General features: G+C 46.6%; 1 protein-coding gene across 1 annotated transcript in view; it reads right to left on the bottom strand.

The window, feature by feature from the left end:
• dnai1.2 (dynein, axonemal, intermediate chain 1, paralog 2) overlaps positions 1 to 14,609 on the bottom strand; it is a 23,089-nt gene extending 8,480 nt beyond the window's left edge. The window contains exons 1-18 of the mRNA XM_080001103.1: positions 14,498 to 14,609; positions 14,040 to 14,084; positions 13,807 to 13,905; positions 13,614 to 13,694; positions 13,363 to 13,477; positions 12,851 to 12,906; positions 12,264 to 12,464; positions 12,107 to 12,166; positions 11,866 to 11,991; positions 11,300 to 11,384; positions 11,086 to 11,207; positions 10,841 to 10,880; positions 10,498 to 10,745; positions 10,212 to 10,301; positions 10,014 to 10,101; positions 9,215 to 9,294; positions 7,109 to 7,257; positions 5,132 to 5,231 (exon numbers count right to left, since the gene is read on the bottom strand). Coding sequence (XP_079857229.1) covers positions 5,132 to 5,231; positions 7,109 to 7,257; positions 9,215 to 9,294; positions 10,014 to 10,101; positions 10,212 to 10,301; positions 10,498 to 10,745; positions 10,841 to 10,880; positions 11,086 to 11,207; positions 11,300 to 11,384; positions 11,866 to 11,991; positions 12,107 to 12,166; positions 12,264 to 12,464; positions 12,851 to 12,906; positions 13,363 to 13,477; positions 13,614 to 13,694; positions 13,807 to 13,905; positions 14,040 to 14,084; positions 14,498 to 14,533 — 1,821 coding nt within the window. The 5' untranslated portion in view covers positions 14,534 to 14,609. The remainder of the gene's footprint in view (positions 1 to 5,131; positions 5,232 to 7,108; positions 7,258 to 9,214; positions 9,295 to 10,013; positions 10,102 to 10,211; positions 10,302 to 10,497; positions 10,746 to 10,840; positions 10,881 to 11,085; positions 11,208 to 11,299; positions 11,385 to 11,865; positions 11,992 to 12,106; positions 12,167 to 12,263; positions 12,465 to 12,850; positions 12,907 to 13,362; positions 13,478 to 13,613; positions 13,695 to 13,806; positions 13,906 to 14,039; positions 14,085 to 14,497) is intronic.
• Positions 14,610 to 15,306: the final 697 nt, after the last annotated feature.

Here is a 15,306-nt window from a genome sequence, read left to right as displayed (position 1 = left end):
ATCTATAAGCATCCGGGTCACAGCCAATACTTAGCAGTCTGTGTAAGAGCAGGGAGTGATCAACCGTGTCAAAGGCTTTTGATAGGTTGATGAACGGCGCTGCACAATGCTTCTCTTTATCCACTGCTGTCACAACATCATTTGAAAAAAAAGATGTTGCAGAGATGGTGCTGTGGTTTGCCCTGAAATTGGTGAGGGCTCAACAGAGAATACCTGGCTAGAACATTGAGTTGATTGTGATTCCAGTATTTTAGACAGGACAAGGTAGAGATGGGACGACAGTTATTAAGATCGCTATAATCTCCTCCTTTATGAAATGGATGCAATGGAATTATGCCTGATAAAATGGATGAATTAAAAATATGTGTGATATATTCTGAAATCATCAAGGCAGAGAGCTTGAGAAGAAAGACCGGGTCCAGACCGTCTTCTCCACTTTCTTTCTTTGGGTCAGTGGCAAGAAGTGCTCCAGTAACTGCATTGGGAGTGAGAAGATCGAGGGCGAACTGAGGGACAGGACTTACAGTATGTACAGAGACATCCATTTCTGGATTACTCACAGATTTACCAGATCCCCTGCTCCCGTTTTTTTAAATGGGTGACCAGCTGCAGCAAAATGTTTGTTAAAAGCTGTGCATATTTCCTTGGGATCAATGCCTGAAAGCAAGCCAATGGGAAGGGTCTCCGGATTTTCTAGCTAGGACACGAGTCTTATTCTTTACCTGGAACAAGGATGACATTTCAGAGGTGAACCAAGGACTAGACCTATCTTTAGTTCTTATCTTTGTAAATGGGGTGTGTTTGTCAACCACTGAGTTGAAGGTATTTATAACATGATCCAGTGTAAGATCAACGTCCGGGATTTCTAATGTATTTGAAATGTCACTGAAGAAGGCCTGCTCATTCAAACTGTCTCTTGACAACAGTTGAACGTTCCTTAGTTGCGTATCCCTAATGCAGGCCATTGGGCAATGGCCCAGGTCACAGACACCAGAAGCAACAATTTTATCACATCTATGGGATAAGATCAGATCAATTAAAGTTGACTTAGAAATATGTTTTAGATTAGGCCTGGTAGGGTCAGTAATCAATTGGGTTAGGTTGAGATTACCGCACACATTGGTCAACCAATGAGATAAAAATCCCCCAAGACTTTTATCTCCAAATTACTATATTGAGAGATTACATCTGCCAATTTATCAATGTTGACAGATTCCACAGAGAGAGGTCTATAAATCCCAATCACGACAAGTGAATTACTAGGTCCTGAATTGACCTTCAGAGCAAGAAATTTGAAACCTTTCTGTACAGTGACCTTAAGAACTGTCCCTCAAAGACACGATGAATAAAAACGGCCACCCCGCCTCCTCTTCTGTCTATTCTAAACAAATTATAGTCATTTAAAGAAACCTCAGAATCACTGATATTTTTCTTCAGCCAAGTTTCTGTCAGCACCAGTCTAAGAAACCAGAATCTTGAGATGATACAATTTTTGATGTTGAAGCAGGCTTCTAATATTCAGATGAATTAGACCCAGACCTTTTCTATCTTTAAAAGTATGTGGATTAAATAAGGAAGCTGGGTTGGACTCAGATGTATGCAATAAGGTGGAAGTGGCATGGGGCTGTAGGGGAACCATAATTCGATTTGAAGTAGATGTAGTACGCTTCGAACGTTGTATGTAAGGTCAAGCAATGGACCTAAGGGGAATGGGTGTATAGTTTGTAGTGGAAGGCATTCCAGTCCCGTTAGGAGAGCTGAGTGGGCTGCAGAGGTAGGGGATGGAGGAGGTGACTGGATACCCGATGCATGTGTGGGACTCACTGACCGGCAGGTGGTGAATGCATTGCAGGGAGCAGCGTGAGCCCAATGTTTATAATCACTTGTAATCAATGGCTACTATAAATACTACTATCAACACAGTACTGACACTGAGTCACCTACAGGAGAAAATATGTGTCATACATATTTGCAGTTGTTTATTCATCACCCTGATTCACCAGCTGCTGTCCTAATAATAACATTCCCACCCGGGGATCGGTTCCCTGCATGGTGGCAACATCACCTCCACCCAAAGGTGTCCATGATGATGGAGGTTTAACAGTTGGAGGGACCGGGAGAGGGATGAGCGATGGAAGGGACGGTGCCCATCGGCTCCTTCATTGTCATCCTCGCATTTCGGGCAAGCGCAATAACGTCATTATCCTCACACACACACACACACACACACACACACACACACACACACACACACACACACACACACACACAGACACACACACACACACAGACACACAGACACACAGACACAGACACACACACACACACAGACACACATACACACACAGACAGACACAGACAGACAGACACACAGACAAACACACACACACACACACACACCACACACACACACACACACACACACACACACACAGACACATAGACACATAGACACATAGACACACACGCACACGCACACACACACACACGCACACAAAGACACACACGCGGCGAGGAACACACCGATGGCTGTTTTGTGTCCGTGACATTCTGTCGCTGTGGTCAGAATGACACAGCTCCTGCTGAGTCACGCCGGCTCGGTGAGATGGGGGTTTGCACGGAACAAACAGTAATTATTTGATCAAACAAACAACACAGAAAAATCTCTATTTATATTACGCTGACGACAAAATGTTCGGAGAAGGTCGACTGAATGTGAAAAAAAAACTAATTTATACTGAAAACATTTGGCATGCGTTCTGGAATAATAAAAAAAAAACCAAAAAAAACAAAACAAAAGCCCAATCGAGCGACAGTTAAAAAAAAACTGACACTGAGGAAAAGTTGGCCACGTTGACCCTGAAAGAGCGTCGTCATCTGGAACTCTGGGCATCGGGTACGTTCAGCTGATGAGCTTTTAATGAGCTTTTTAATATCTGCTGCAGAAATTGGTGTTTTTCCATTTGAGTTTTAAAGAACGGCTAAGTAGCCTGCAGATGGGGTTTCACTTTTGGGAAATAAAAGCTCTCTGTAATTATAAATTGCTTTTTTTTTTTTCTTCTTCTTTTTTTTCCCCCTAATTTGGGGTTGCGTAGCTCGTAGCGTGCACTAGCTTGTTTGTTGTTTTGTTGAATTAATTTGTTGAAATGGCCATTAGTTACCGTGCATGTGTATTATTACATGGTTGTGGCGGTACAGCAGAGGAGGGGGAAATGAAGAGGAGGGGGAGATGAGGTGAAGAGGAGGAGAGGGAGATGAAGAGGAGGAGAGGGAGATGAAGAGGAGGAGAGGGAGATGAAGAGGAGGAGAGGGAGATGAAGAGGAGGAGATGAAGAGGAGAGGGGGATGAAGAAGAGGAGGGAAATGAAGAGCAGAGGGAGATGAGGAGATGAAGAGGAGGAGAGGGAGATGAGGAGATGAAGAGGAGGAGAGGGAAATGAAGAGTAGAGGGAGATGAGGAGATGAAGAGGAGGAGAGGGAGATGAGGAGATGAAGAGGAGGAGAGGGAGATGAGATGAAGAGGAGGAGAGGGAGATGAGGAGATGAAGAGGAGGAGAGGGAGATGAGATGAAGAGGAGGAGAGGGAGAAGAGGAGATGAAGAGGAGGAGAGGGAGATGAGATGAAGAGGAGGAGAGGGAGATGAAGAGGAGGAGAGGGAGATGAAGAGGAGGAGAGGGAGATGAGATGAAGAGGAGGAGAGGGAGATGAAGAGGAGGAGAGGGAGATGAAGAGGAGAGGGAGATGAGGAGATGAAGAGGAGGAGGGGAGATAAGGAGGAGGAGAGGGAGATGAAGAGGAGGAGAGGGAGATGAAGAGGAGGAGAGGGAGATGAGATGAAGAGGAGGAGAGGGAGATGAAGAGTAGAGGGAGATGAGGAGATGAAGAGGAGAGGGAGATGAAGAGGAGGAGAGGGAGATGAAGAGGAGAGGGAGATGAGGAGATGAAGAGGAGGAGGGGAGATAAGGAGGAGGAGCGGGAGATGAAGAGGAGGAGAGGGAGATGAAGAGGAGGAGAGGGAGATGAAGAGGAGAGGGAGATGAGGAGATGAAGAGGAGGAGGGGAGATAAGGAGGAGGAGCGGGAGATGAAGAGGAGGAGAGGGAGATGAAGAGGAGGAGAGGGAGATGAAGAGGAGAGGGAGATGAGGAGATGAAGAGGAGGAGAGGGAGACGAAGACCAATGGACGTCCGGTCTCACGTGTCTCTCAAACACGATTTCCTACCCGTGGCTCTCAATCCACTTCAATGCTCCCACTGGGCATCTGGACGGAACAGTCCCCCGACTGTTATAGCGCCCGGTCGGCCGTCGGTAAATAGATCAGTCTGACAAAAGCGCGTGCGGGCCAAACAATCAGGCAGAACCCGAGAGGACAAATGGCTTCCGGCCGGAGTCGATAAAAAGCGGCGGGGACATGGATTGCTTACAAAGCACGGTGCCCATTCTGACCGAAAAAACAGATCCATCTGATCTCTACCGTGAAGTGTCGTACTCACACAGTGGAGCCTCAGCACAATACCACACAGTTTGCTTAGTATAGTATATAGTATGATATACTACTACGTTAGCTTTATGGATGTGGTGAGGACACGCAGGCGGTTGGTGTAAGGGGGGAAGAAGCGCAGAACAGAAGGTGTTGGAGGCGGATGATGCGCTGTGGCGACCCCTAACGGGAGCAGCCCAAAGACGGAGAAGACGCGCCGTGTGACTGTGTGTCTTAAAAAACTCCATAAATTACCTTTATTATTGTTATTAATACTACTAGTTTGACTGCCTAAACTACTCAAAATACTTACTAGGAACAGTAGTCCTTGTAATACTAGAAACAGCTACTGTTAGTACTGACTGCTGATACTACTACTACCACTACTAAAACAACAACCTACTTTTCAATATTTACGTTTACTTACGCTTCCAACTACAGCCACTACTAGTAGGACTCCTCCTCCTCGTCAGACTCCAGTTTACTAGTACTATTACCATACAGTCAGTGACGACCCCGGCCAACTTGGCAGCAGAAATGTGGAAATGGCACAAATGAATACGCTCTGTACCTCAGACAAAACAAAATGGAGAAAGCACTTCAACTTGTGCCAAACACCGGTGGTCACCGCGAATTTGGGATGGATCTCACCTTGCCATCGGTGGTGACGGCCGCAAAGACGGTGGAGGAATATGGAGACCAGACGACGTCACCCACCGGGGCATTGAGGTCAAAGGTGAACATAGGGGTGCTGAAAAAGAAACACATTGATAGATGAGGGACAGGGGACACCCAAAAGTTTCAACGATACTGCCAGTGTGGTCAAACAACTCCTGAAATGTGTGCAAGCGGGAACCTGCATTTTCATAAATTCACCCTCTCACAGGGAGTGTGCGCCCCAAGAGAGATGGTAAATCAAGGAGGAGGGAACACAGCATAAAAAATATTTAAACGGGGACTCGGAAGCCATAAATGATGGCCGAGCTGGGGCTCAGACCGGGCCGCCACGTCCATTTAAAAACCCCTTTTTAATGTGATTAAGTCTGAGGACTCGATTTCAGAGTCAGGAAGAGAAAATACAACTGTTCCGACCTGCCAACCGCGGGAAAATATTTAGATTACCATGACAGTGTAACAGTGAGTCTAGGGCTGACTATATACAGGTATACTCATTTATCTCATTAGGGTATACCCGTTGAAATGCATCATCTGGTAAAGTTACCAAACATGTCGACTAGGGATGCACCGGTTGCAATTTTCTTGCCGATTCCTATTTCTCTTTTTTTTTTTAAGTCTGACCTGCAGATTCTGATTTACGATCTGCTGTACGGTAATGACAAATACATCATGTGATCTGATCACGCTCACGTGATAGGACAGCTGCATGTATGGACTACTGCTGCAATTATCAGGATTCAAGATTCAAGAGGTTTATTTGTCACTGCTGCTGCAATTATCAGTTACCACAGTAGTAATTAGAATTTGCTGATTTTGTTATTGTTCATTATTCACTATGGAACAATAACAGAACATGAAACTGTCCCTGAGTTCCAATAAAATAGAATATGTGACTGTCAGCAAGTTTCGGTATAATTCAACCTGTAACTGGACACAACATAATCTCACATGGAATCATCCAGTTCAAACTTCAAATCAAAGTCTCTTTCACTTTTAAGTGCAAATATACTATTAAAATATATATTTCTATTATATGTATATGGTACTTGTCATTCCAAAATAAATTGCAGTCATTATAAAAAATTAAAATAAATCTCTGGTTCACCGGAAGTCCTGCTTCGCTCACCGTGCGTCAAACCAACTCCATACAAATAGAACGACATGTTTTACTGGGTGACCTCGTCTGGAAGGAGAGTCGAAGCTTACATCGCGATGGGAGCTCTGCTCTACAGCGACACACACAGTCTGCACAGTGTTTGGAATACTGTCAGGCTATAGATAAATAATGGACCCAATCGTATTCATTTACCTCGACGTACCTCCAAACACACATTTTCTACAACTAGGCAGCTACGTCACATTACGTTGGCCTCGTGTTTAATAACCTGAGTATCTGATCATTTTTACCAGTACAGCACATGAGCCCAGTGTCGGGCGTGTAACTCTGACCCGTACAGAATCAGATATATCTGATATCTGACACTGATCGGTCAATGCCGGTCAACGGCCGATGTATCGGTGCATCTCACCTTTTATATTTAAAGGGAGGGGAGGGAGGAGAGGGAGCGGAGGGCTTACAGAACCGCAGGCACAAGGTCGTAGCGTCTGGTTCATTTCCAGGGATGTACAAACGTAGTACTCAATATGTGTACAGTATTGTTTTGTATTGATTGATTGTTTGTTTACGTTCCATAATTATATTACAATAATACTGTATCTATACTATCATTATAGATACAGTATCTGTATCTATATTATCATTTTGTGCAGTTCAAGCTGGCATTTCGCGTGGCATTAGCGTTTTGACTTAGACTTGCATAGTTGGTACACAGACTTGGTGCAGGTCGGCAGCTCTGACTCCTACTGCCTTTACGGCCGATGGATTGTACGATTACCGTCCAGTAATACCACAAACACTCCCATAATATCCCCGCACGGCTTGGCCGCTACCTGATGGTGTGGTCCCATATCTTGATGGTCCAGTCGGAGCTGCAGGAGATGAAGACCTTGGGGTGGAACTGGTTCCACTTGATGGTGTCCACGGCCATGTTGTGGGCGTCGTAGGTCTGGAGGAACTGGCTGGAGTAGGCCTTGGAGCACTGGAACGTGGGAACAAGCGGCGCCGTGGGTTGCAGAGATAATTGTTGTGTTTTAATGTCACAGATAGAACGGACAAGGGGTTGAGAGCTCCCGTTTTGGAGCCAACGACCCAACACCCGCCCCGGAATACCTCGTGGTTTGACAAGAAAAGGAATAACACACAACATAGATAATGTTCACGATGTAATGGAAACCGGTCCTCCAGAACCAATAAAAATCCATCCAGTAATACTTGAGACTGTTTGTTCACAGACTGACAAACAAACAAAACCCCATCTGTTATTTTGGTACTCATTGGTATTGCTGGTACTACGTATCGACCGCGTTACATGCTTCAACAAAGTTCTTTTTTCTCGGCCCTTGTTCTCCACCTCCAAATCTTGAGACGACAATGAGACAGGCGATGACAGTTGCGGCGGCGACGAGGGCGACGGTACCGCCGCGGGGTGGGATTGAGGAGATAAATCAGCTGGGCGGCGATGCAGGCCGGGGTGGATCCGCTGCCTGCAGGGACAGACACTGCAGATCCAGGGCTTGACAGCAGACAGGGGCCCTGCGGCAACTTGATGGATACTCTTACACCCGCTGTCCCCCGGGACCCCTGAGCCGTCACTAAACAGAACTGTCCCATATCCTGCCTGTGTGTGTGTGAGTGTGCGTGGGTGCCTGCGCGGAACTGCGTAAGCAGCTCTTAAATGGCCACCGCAGGCTCTAAACAACTCAAACGCCGCGCCCCTTAACCCTAACCCGCCTTTTGTGACGCTCCCCTCATCTTTCGCGACGGGGCCTGGCGTGGAGCCCAAGAGCACGCAACCAAAAGGGTTTAGCAGCAGCCTCAACAACCGGGGTTTGGCACGCGGGACTCAAAGGCGCATTTGATCGTTTTTTTAAAGTCGGGGGTTCCTGGATGCGGCGAGGCTAATTGCCGACTCTTTTGAAGAGAAGCGGACTTTGATATCCCAAACGGCAGACAAGCCGGAGTGAATACACCCTGATGGAGCCGGAGAGGCGAGGTCTGGCGATGGAAATTGGGAGTGACAACAGAGGGAGGGAGAGCTTCCCTGATCTCACACCTTGTCAGGATGTGGAGGTGGGGGGGGGTTTGGAGAAACCCACCGGATACGTGTTTTAATGCCGACGTCCGGCGCCGCGTACGCGTCATGTTGTTTATTGATAAGTTTGGGATTTTGACAAATTGCTAGAGGCAGTTCTTCAGTCAGCAGCCCTGCATAAACATACTGTACACAGCAGCTTCAGGTGGATCCCCAGGATGGGGGAGGATGGGGGAGGATGGGGGAGGCGGGGTGTGTGTGTGTGTGTGTCGGAGGGGGGCTCCCAGCTGTCTGGTCTGGTGTGGACAGTAAGAGGATCTCCTTGAAGTGATTCATTAACTGCTAAATGCCGAGCTCGAGGGGACCGTGCAGGCACACGCACGCACGCACGCACGCACACACGCACACACACACACACACGCGCACACAAACACACACACACACACACACACACACACACACACACAAACTTACATCTCACACACACGCGCGCATGCACATGCACGCACACTCTCAGAAAAAAACAGCCCTTAACGGAACTATCCAACCACGTACCCTCCAAGCCCAGCACAATATCTGACACCGCGACACAAACAAAATGAGCTTCCATTTCTCCAAGCAGAGAGAGAGGAAACAGCAGGAAGCCCTGAGACCATCCTGATCTCGTTTGGAGGTGGGACCGGCGGAGGGCGACAACTCATTTTCGGGCTGAGCATTGGCTGGAAAGAAGTCTCAGTTCATGTGGTTGTACGGATATGCGGTAAAATACGGATGCAAGGAGGAAAACGCGAGGAAGAGAGCGACCCGCGGAACCTGACTCTGAGAACACTAAAGTTATTCCAGCCTTTGTTTCCGTTCATAATTCACTTCACTTTCATTTGCTTGATCGACCCGCCTAACTCACCTTGTGTATTTTCCCCTCCTCCGTGCCGACCAGGAAGAGGTAGTCGATCTCTTTATGGAAGTCAAACGAGGTGCCGCACGCTGTGGGACGGACACGTTGAACACGTTATTTAGCCACACGCTGATACTGAGCAGCTGAAAGCAGCTGAAGTATGACAGCAATATAGAGGGAATGTCCTAAATCTAATAGTAGGGGCGACCACAGAGCTAAAAGGCTTTCTTTTTTTTTTAATCATTCAATTATATTTTTTTAACTGGTTGAACCAAATAGTTTTTGGTTACAGTGTAGAGAAACACGCCAAGGGGCGTCATGTACGGCACTAGCAGCGAAAAGTTTACAAGGCTTTATTTATAATTGATCACTGTTGTTCTGCGTCATTAATCCTGAAACACTTGTGCTGGGGTTCTGTTCAGTAGCCCACGTACAGCGACACTGTAACAGCACCACGGACAGCGTTACAGCCCCACGGAATCTCTTTGGCCTGACAGACTCTGCAGATACAAGTTTTCTGTTCAGCGCTTTGGCTCCTCCGACCACCAATCACGTTAATATAATGGAAGTTGTTTTCCTTTTTAATTTAACTAATGCAATAGTCCTGGGATAATGTGACTCAGATACGAGTGAGGCACTTGGCAATACCCTTTATGGGAACGGAACTGAGGTTATTGTAGCTGTGAGTTATTGCTTCATAATAATACGCTCAAAAAGAATATAAATATAAAATGTGTGTGTTCCGCCGCCTGTTTGTTTTAGTGGCAATAAAGACATTACACCGAAACACCTGAGCGGAGGTTCTCACCGGTGTTGGACTGCTGCAAGCCCTCGGGGCCCTGCGGGCTGGTGCCCCCTAGTGACAGTTTGATGATGTCCGTGTGGACCAGCTCGTTCTGCCGACACAAAGGCACCAAGATATCAACGCACACTCACACAGCACTCTACCCTGCCACGACAAGTGTTGGAATAAGAGCTTCTCATGAGCTCGTTCCCTCTGCCGAACCTTGATCAGGGTCCAGGACACGACTCGGCCGTCGGACGACACGGAGTAGAAGCTGTGGTTGTTGTCCATGTCGTCCTTCTGCCAGCGCACCTGAGTGGAACCCAACACAATACGCTCAAAATGACCATGTTCATTCAACCTGGGTCGGTCGTGTGTTTTTCACCCGTGGTCCATGCGGAGGATTCCGAAGGTGGAGTTTGTACAAGTCAGCCGTCAGGTGGGCCCCCCGGTCTCACCTCTGGGTGGATTAGATGGCCGGTGTAATACGCTTCCTCGGCCCCCTTACCTGCCAGACGGGGTCGGTGTGCTTGCCGGACTTGGCGGTGCTCCGGTAGATGGGCTGCGACCCCTTCTCCTTCAGGTTGTACACCACCACGCAGCCGTCGAAGAAGCCCACGGCCACCAGGTGGGAGAGCTGCGGGTGGATGTCCAGGCACAAGACGCCGGAGTTGGTGTGGTAGGTGTACTCCGGGTGCGTGGAGTTCTTCAGCGAGTAGAAGAGCAGCATGCCGTGGCACTGCTTGCTGAAGTCGTCTGAACAGAGGGGGCGTGCGCAAAACCTCAGGAGGAAGTTTGAAGCTACAAGCTACAAGTTACTGGTTAGTTACAAGGTTATCTGGTGTACTCACATGGTCTCATCCCGACCGCAAACAGGTCCTGGTATTTCTTACTCCTGTGGATCACAAGCATCTGATCAATCACTCGTACACTCCACTGATCGCTAATCCAGTAAATTGCGTATTACGGTCATTGTGCCTAAAGTGGTCGATCATTGATCATTGTTTTTGTTGTGTTGTGTTCATATCATGTTCGCGGCTCAGTTTTAACAAGAAATAACAATATGGAACGGCACTGTCACGACACCGACCGACACTGACCAGCAGAGGGCAGTGACCGGCAGCCTCCTGGTCTTGTCATATTGGAAGCTCCACAGAGGGAGGAGGGTTCCCTCCTGCTCCCTGAACTCATCAGATTGATCCTCAAAGTACTTGAAATCTGGAAACGATGCGGCACGACGGTGGGACAGGTGCGTAAGGTCACAGGAAGAAAAATGTGCGATTTGAGACGACAAGACGAGAGAACTATACCTTGCGCTATGTCGTCAAAGGTATTCTGATTGACCATCCGCTCAAAGATCTTGATCACTTTGTCCATTTTGCTGATGTCATCGGTCTGTGGCGGAAGCGGTGTTGAAAATCAGTCAAGATTCAAGATTCAAGAGGTTTATTTGTCACATACATATACATACGTTCATACATATATGCAGTGAAATGTCATTGCAATGCACTCAGAGATTATGCACAATAATTACTAAACCCGAATATAACAGCTATCCTAATTCCTACCTAGCAACTGAAACTAACTGATTCCTAAAATATAATGCAGTTAGTGAATAGAATAATATAGAATAATATAAAATAAAATAAAATAAAATAAATAAAATATGAAATAAATTAATAAAACAAATAAAATAAATAAAATAAAATAGAATAAAATATATAAATATAATAAAATTTCATAAAATAAATAAAAATAAATACAATTAAATCATGGACAAAGTGATATTAATGGAAAAAAATACTAAAATGTGCATAATCAGCGATAGTCATATAGTGATAGTCATCCCTGCATGACAGCGTATATGGGAACGTACCGGTGACTCGTGGTTGTGGATCAGCAGCTTCTTAGATTTCTCATCTTTCTTCACTGCCGCTTTGAGTTTTTCTTTGTTTTCCTCTTGCTTCTGCAACTCCTCCATGTACGCGTCGTAGATCTCCCACTGCACAAAAAAAAAACCGAACAAATGCGACCGACGGTTCAGCACGGGGTCATTGTTTCATGTTGTTTCATGTCTCATAAGTACTGTGTACATCTGCACAGGAACCCTCCATCACCTGAGTGGCTGAGTCGCAACAGTCCGATCGAGGAGGCGGCTCCGTCTGGCAGCTTCTGTCCTGCGGGTAAAGGGTGAAGACATCCGCCCCGTTAACATTTCCACAAAACTCAGCGGTATGTTTGGGGGCGTGGGCTCGGCCGAGCACGCCGTCCTACCCTGGGCGGGTTGTTGAGGGTCTGGGACGCCCTCTCGCTGTAGTTGAACTGGTTGGTGATCTTCTGCTCCTTCTTGACGCTCTTAGAGCTCTCGGGCCTGTCCTCCTCGCCGGCCTCCTCCGCCTTTCCTCCATTTACTCCATCTGTACCCTCCTGTGCCTCTCCTTCTTCTCCACCTGGGGCCTCTCCTTCACCTTTAGCCTGTGGAAAGTCCACCAAAAACATTCGGAATCTCTCTCACGCCTATCGTACATCTACAGTGTACATGTTAGAAAATATAAGACTCTGTTGCCCGGTTTGGTAAACAGCGACGACGAGGGAAGAATCCTTTCATCCGTGGTGTAACTCCGCCAGTCCGGTGCACTGGAGTGTCATAACATGAGATCAATAAGGTTGGGTTTCATAAACCACAGACTTTATTACCTCTGGTTTCTCCCCACTGCAGGCTTCTACAGCAACTTATTGGAAACAGAAATAGAGAAAATTGTATTTGTCTCTTTGGAAATTTCCAATACAAATCTTTATCAAGATAAATGATCAGCAATCAATGCAACATTTTTAATGAACAGGGTCGTTTTTTGTCTCACAAACTCTTTGCAAAAGGATGCAGCGCTGCTTAGTGGCTGAGCGGCAGCGTTGCATACTGCGGTACACAAATAAAATATGATGAGGCCAAACCACCACAGGCAACCGCGACAGTGGAATAAAAATGTCAAATCGACTTAAAAATAAATAAATAATGGAAAGGAGCTCTTGTGTTGCGAGACAAAAATCACAAGACTGCACTAACTCATCAGCCCCAGCCACAACACCGGCTCTATGTTACAGAAGAAGCTCAAGTGTTACACTGAAAGTCAGTACTATGAGTAGGCCTGGGTCATAATAACAATAAGCAGTTGTAAATGTATGTTATGTTTTAAGTGGCTAGCAGGATAGTGGTATGTAATGGGATTATTTCATTGTAACATGTGTGTCATGGCGAAACACTGAATTAGAGGCAAAAAAAATGTTTGTTTTTGAATACTTACAAATACAGATAAAACAGAGGAAAATATTTCAAAATAAATAGACCATTAGAGTAACAAGTCAGAGTCTTTACCGTTTCTGGCTGCCTGTCTACGGGCCTCATCAGAATCTATATGCAGGAGGTTTCCCTCCAGGACAAAGTGAACGGCCATCTGATCCACACCGCTGATGGCCTTGAAGGCACACTCCTGCGGGAAACAGGGTCGCGTTGTTGTGAATAACATGGAGGCAAAAATGTGTGTTTTAGGTATGTCTCGAATTTTGTGCTTTCGCCGACAAGGTTGGAAAGACACAAATCTCTTTACCTTCCGAAACGTACTTTACCTTGAAGCTATAGCGGACGATATTCTGGGGGGCATGCGGGTTGTTTGTGGTCAGAATCTTAGTGATTTCCTCATTCAGCTCCTGTTGGCGTCATTTCAGAAGGCAGACGGGGACGTATATAAGAATTAGAACAGTCTAGCGAATAGTATAGACACGACGACGCTGTTTCAAGGTCCCCATGCCCTCGTCTCACCGCGTCAGTGAGCTCCAGCTGGTCGATTGGCTTGTACAGCGCCTTCCCATGAGCCGCCTCGTCCCCCCCGTCGCCCTGGTCCGTCCCATCCTCATCATCCTGCGGAGAAAGGCATCACGGAGTAGGTGCCATCATGCCGTGATTGCACGTGATTTCAGTTCTCACCTCCTTTTAGATGTCAAATGACATGAGCACGGTTGTGGTTGCTCGGTGTGAGTGCGCACGAGACCCACCTTTTTCTTCGCTGCAGCTTTGGTCGCCTTTGCACCTGCGGCCTTCTGAGAGTTTGCATTGAGGAACAAAACAACAACAATGTTAAATCAGATAGTGTTCAACGATTAAATGTCAAAAAAGAAGATGGTGACCGTTTACTTAATACTCCCTCTAGTGGTCAGAACCTACATCATAGATTGATTGGTTGATTGATTGCTTTTATTTTAGACATAGAACCAACAGATAGGAAATACAGAAAATAACCATTGAATAGATAGTGATAGCCGATAAAGACCTAGATCGTATAGACCTGCGAAAATAAAGAAAGAAAACGTTCAGCCGATAAATAGATAATTCAAAAAGACATGAATTAATCCATACATAAAGAACTGAATATGTCTGAAAAGAGGCAGGAAGAAGTGTAAAGGGATCACCTCCATTAAAGCCAACCCAGCGATGCAGATTAATCTTGACCTACCTGTTTGCCTCTCGCTGCTTTGTTTTGCACGACCATTGTGTGTGTGTGTGTGTGTGTGTGTGTGTGTGTGTGTGTGCGCGCGCGCGCGTGCGTACGCGCGTGCGTGCGTGTGAGTGTGTATGCGCCTTCTACTTCTCTTGTGAACTCCAAACGCTCAGTTTTATAGTGGGGTTCGTTGTGAAGTCACAGAGAAGTTGATGCTGTTCCCTGGTAGCCGCCGCTACCTGCTCTACGGGGAATCCCGCTGATGTGTTTACATGTGTTCCCATGACGACGGGGTCCACAGTCTGTTTACGTACTTGCTCACTCTATTTTCCCGCAGGAAACCTCCCGCCACCAAAAAGTGATATGTTTGTAAAACCACTGGCAGGAGGTTGACCGACGTTCGACGTGTTTTCGACTAAGAATCGACGCGAAGGGACTTTTGTTCGGCGTAAACGGCGCGTGCCGCCATGTTGTTGTGACGTCACGTCTGCCGTCTCGGGCCGCCGTTTTGAGCGATCTGCCCCGAGGTTCCCGACTTGGAATTCCCGGGAATAAAGTCATGCCTTTGCACCGTTCCGAGCAGGAGGTCGTTTTTCCCCTCACGATTTCCCCGGTTCCCGTTCCCAAAAGCAACTTCCTTGCAAATGTGTACATCAGTTTGCCATGGCAACCAGCTTGACAACCGGTGAACCGACTGATGCTAAAAACAAACGACGGCATGCCAATATTTTGTACAAATGACAGAATAGTAAATGTTGAATAACTTGACGAATTAGATCGAAGTAAGTGATCAATTGTGAAAATACGTGGCATACGTGTATAAT

The sequence above is a fragment of the Zeus faber genome (genome assembly GCF_960531495.2).
Source record: "Zeus faber genome assembly, chromosome: 5".
NCBI lineage: Eukaryota > Metazoa > Chordata > Actinopteri > Zeiformes > Zeidae > Zeus > Zeus faber.
The sequence above is the reverse complement of the archived record's forward strand: the minus strand, read 5'-3'. Positions and strand labels throughout refer to the sequence as shown.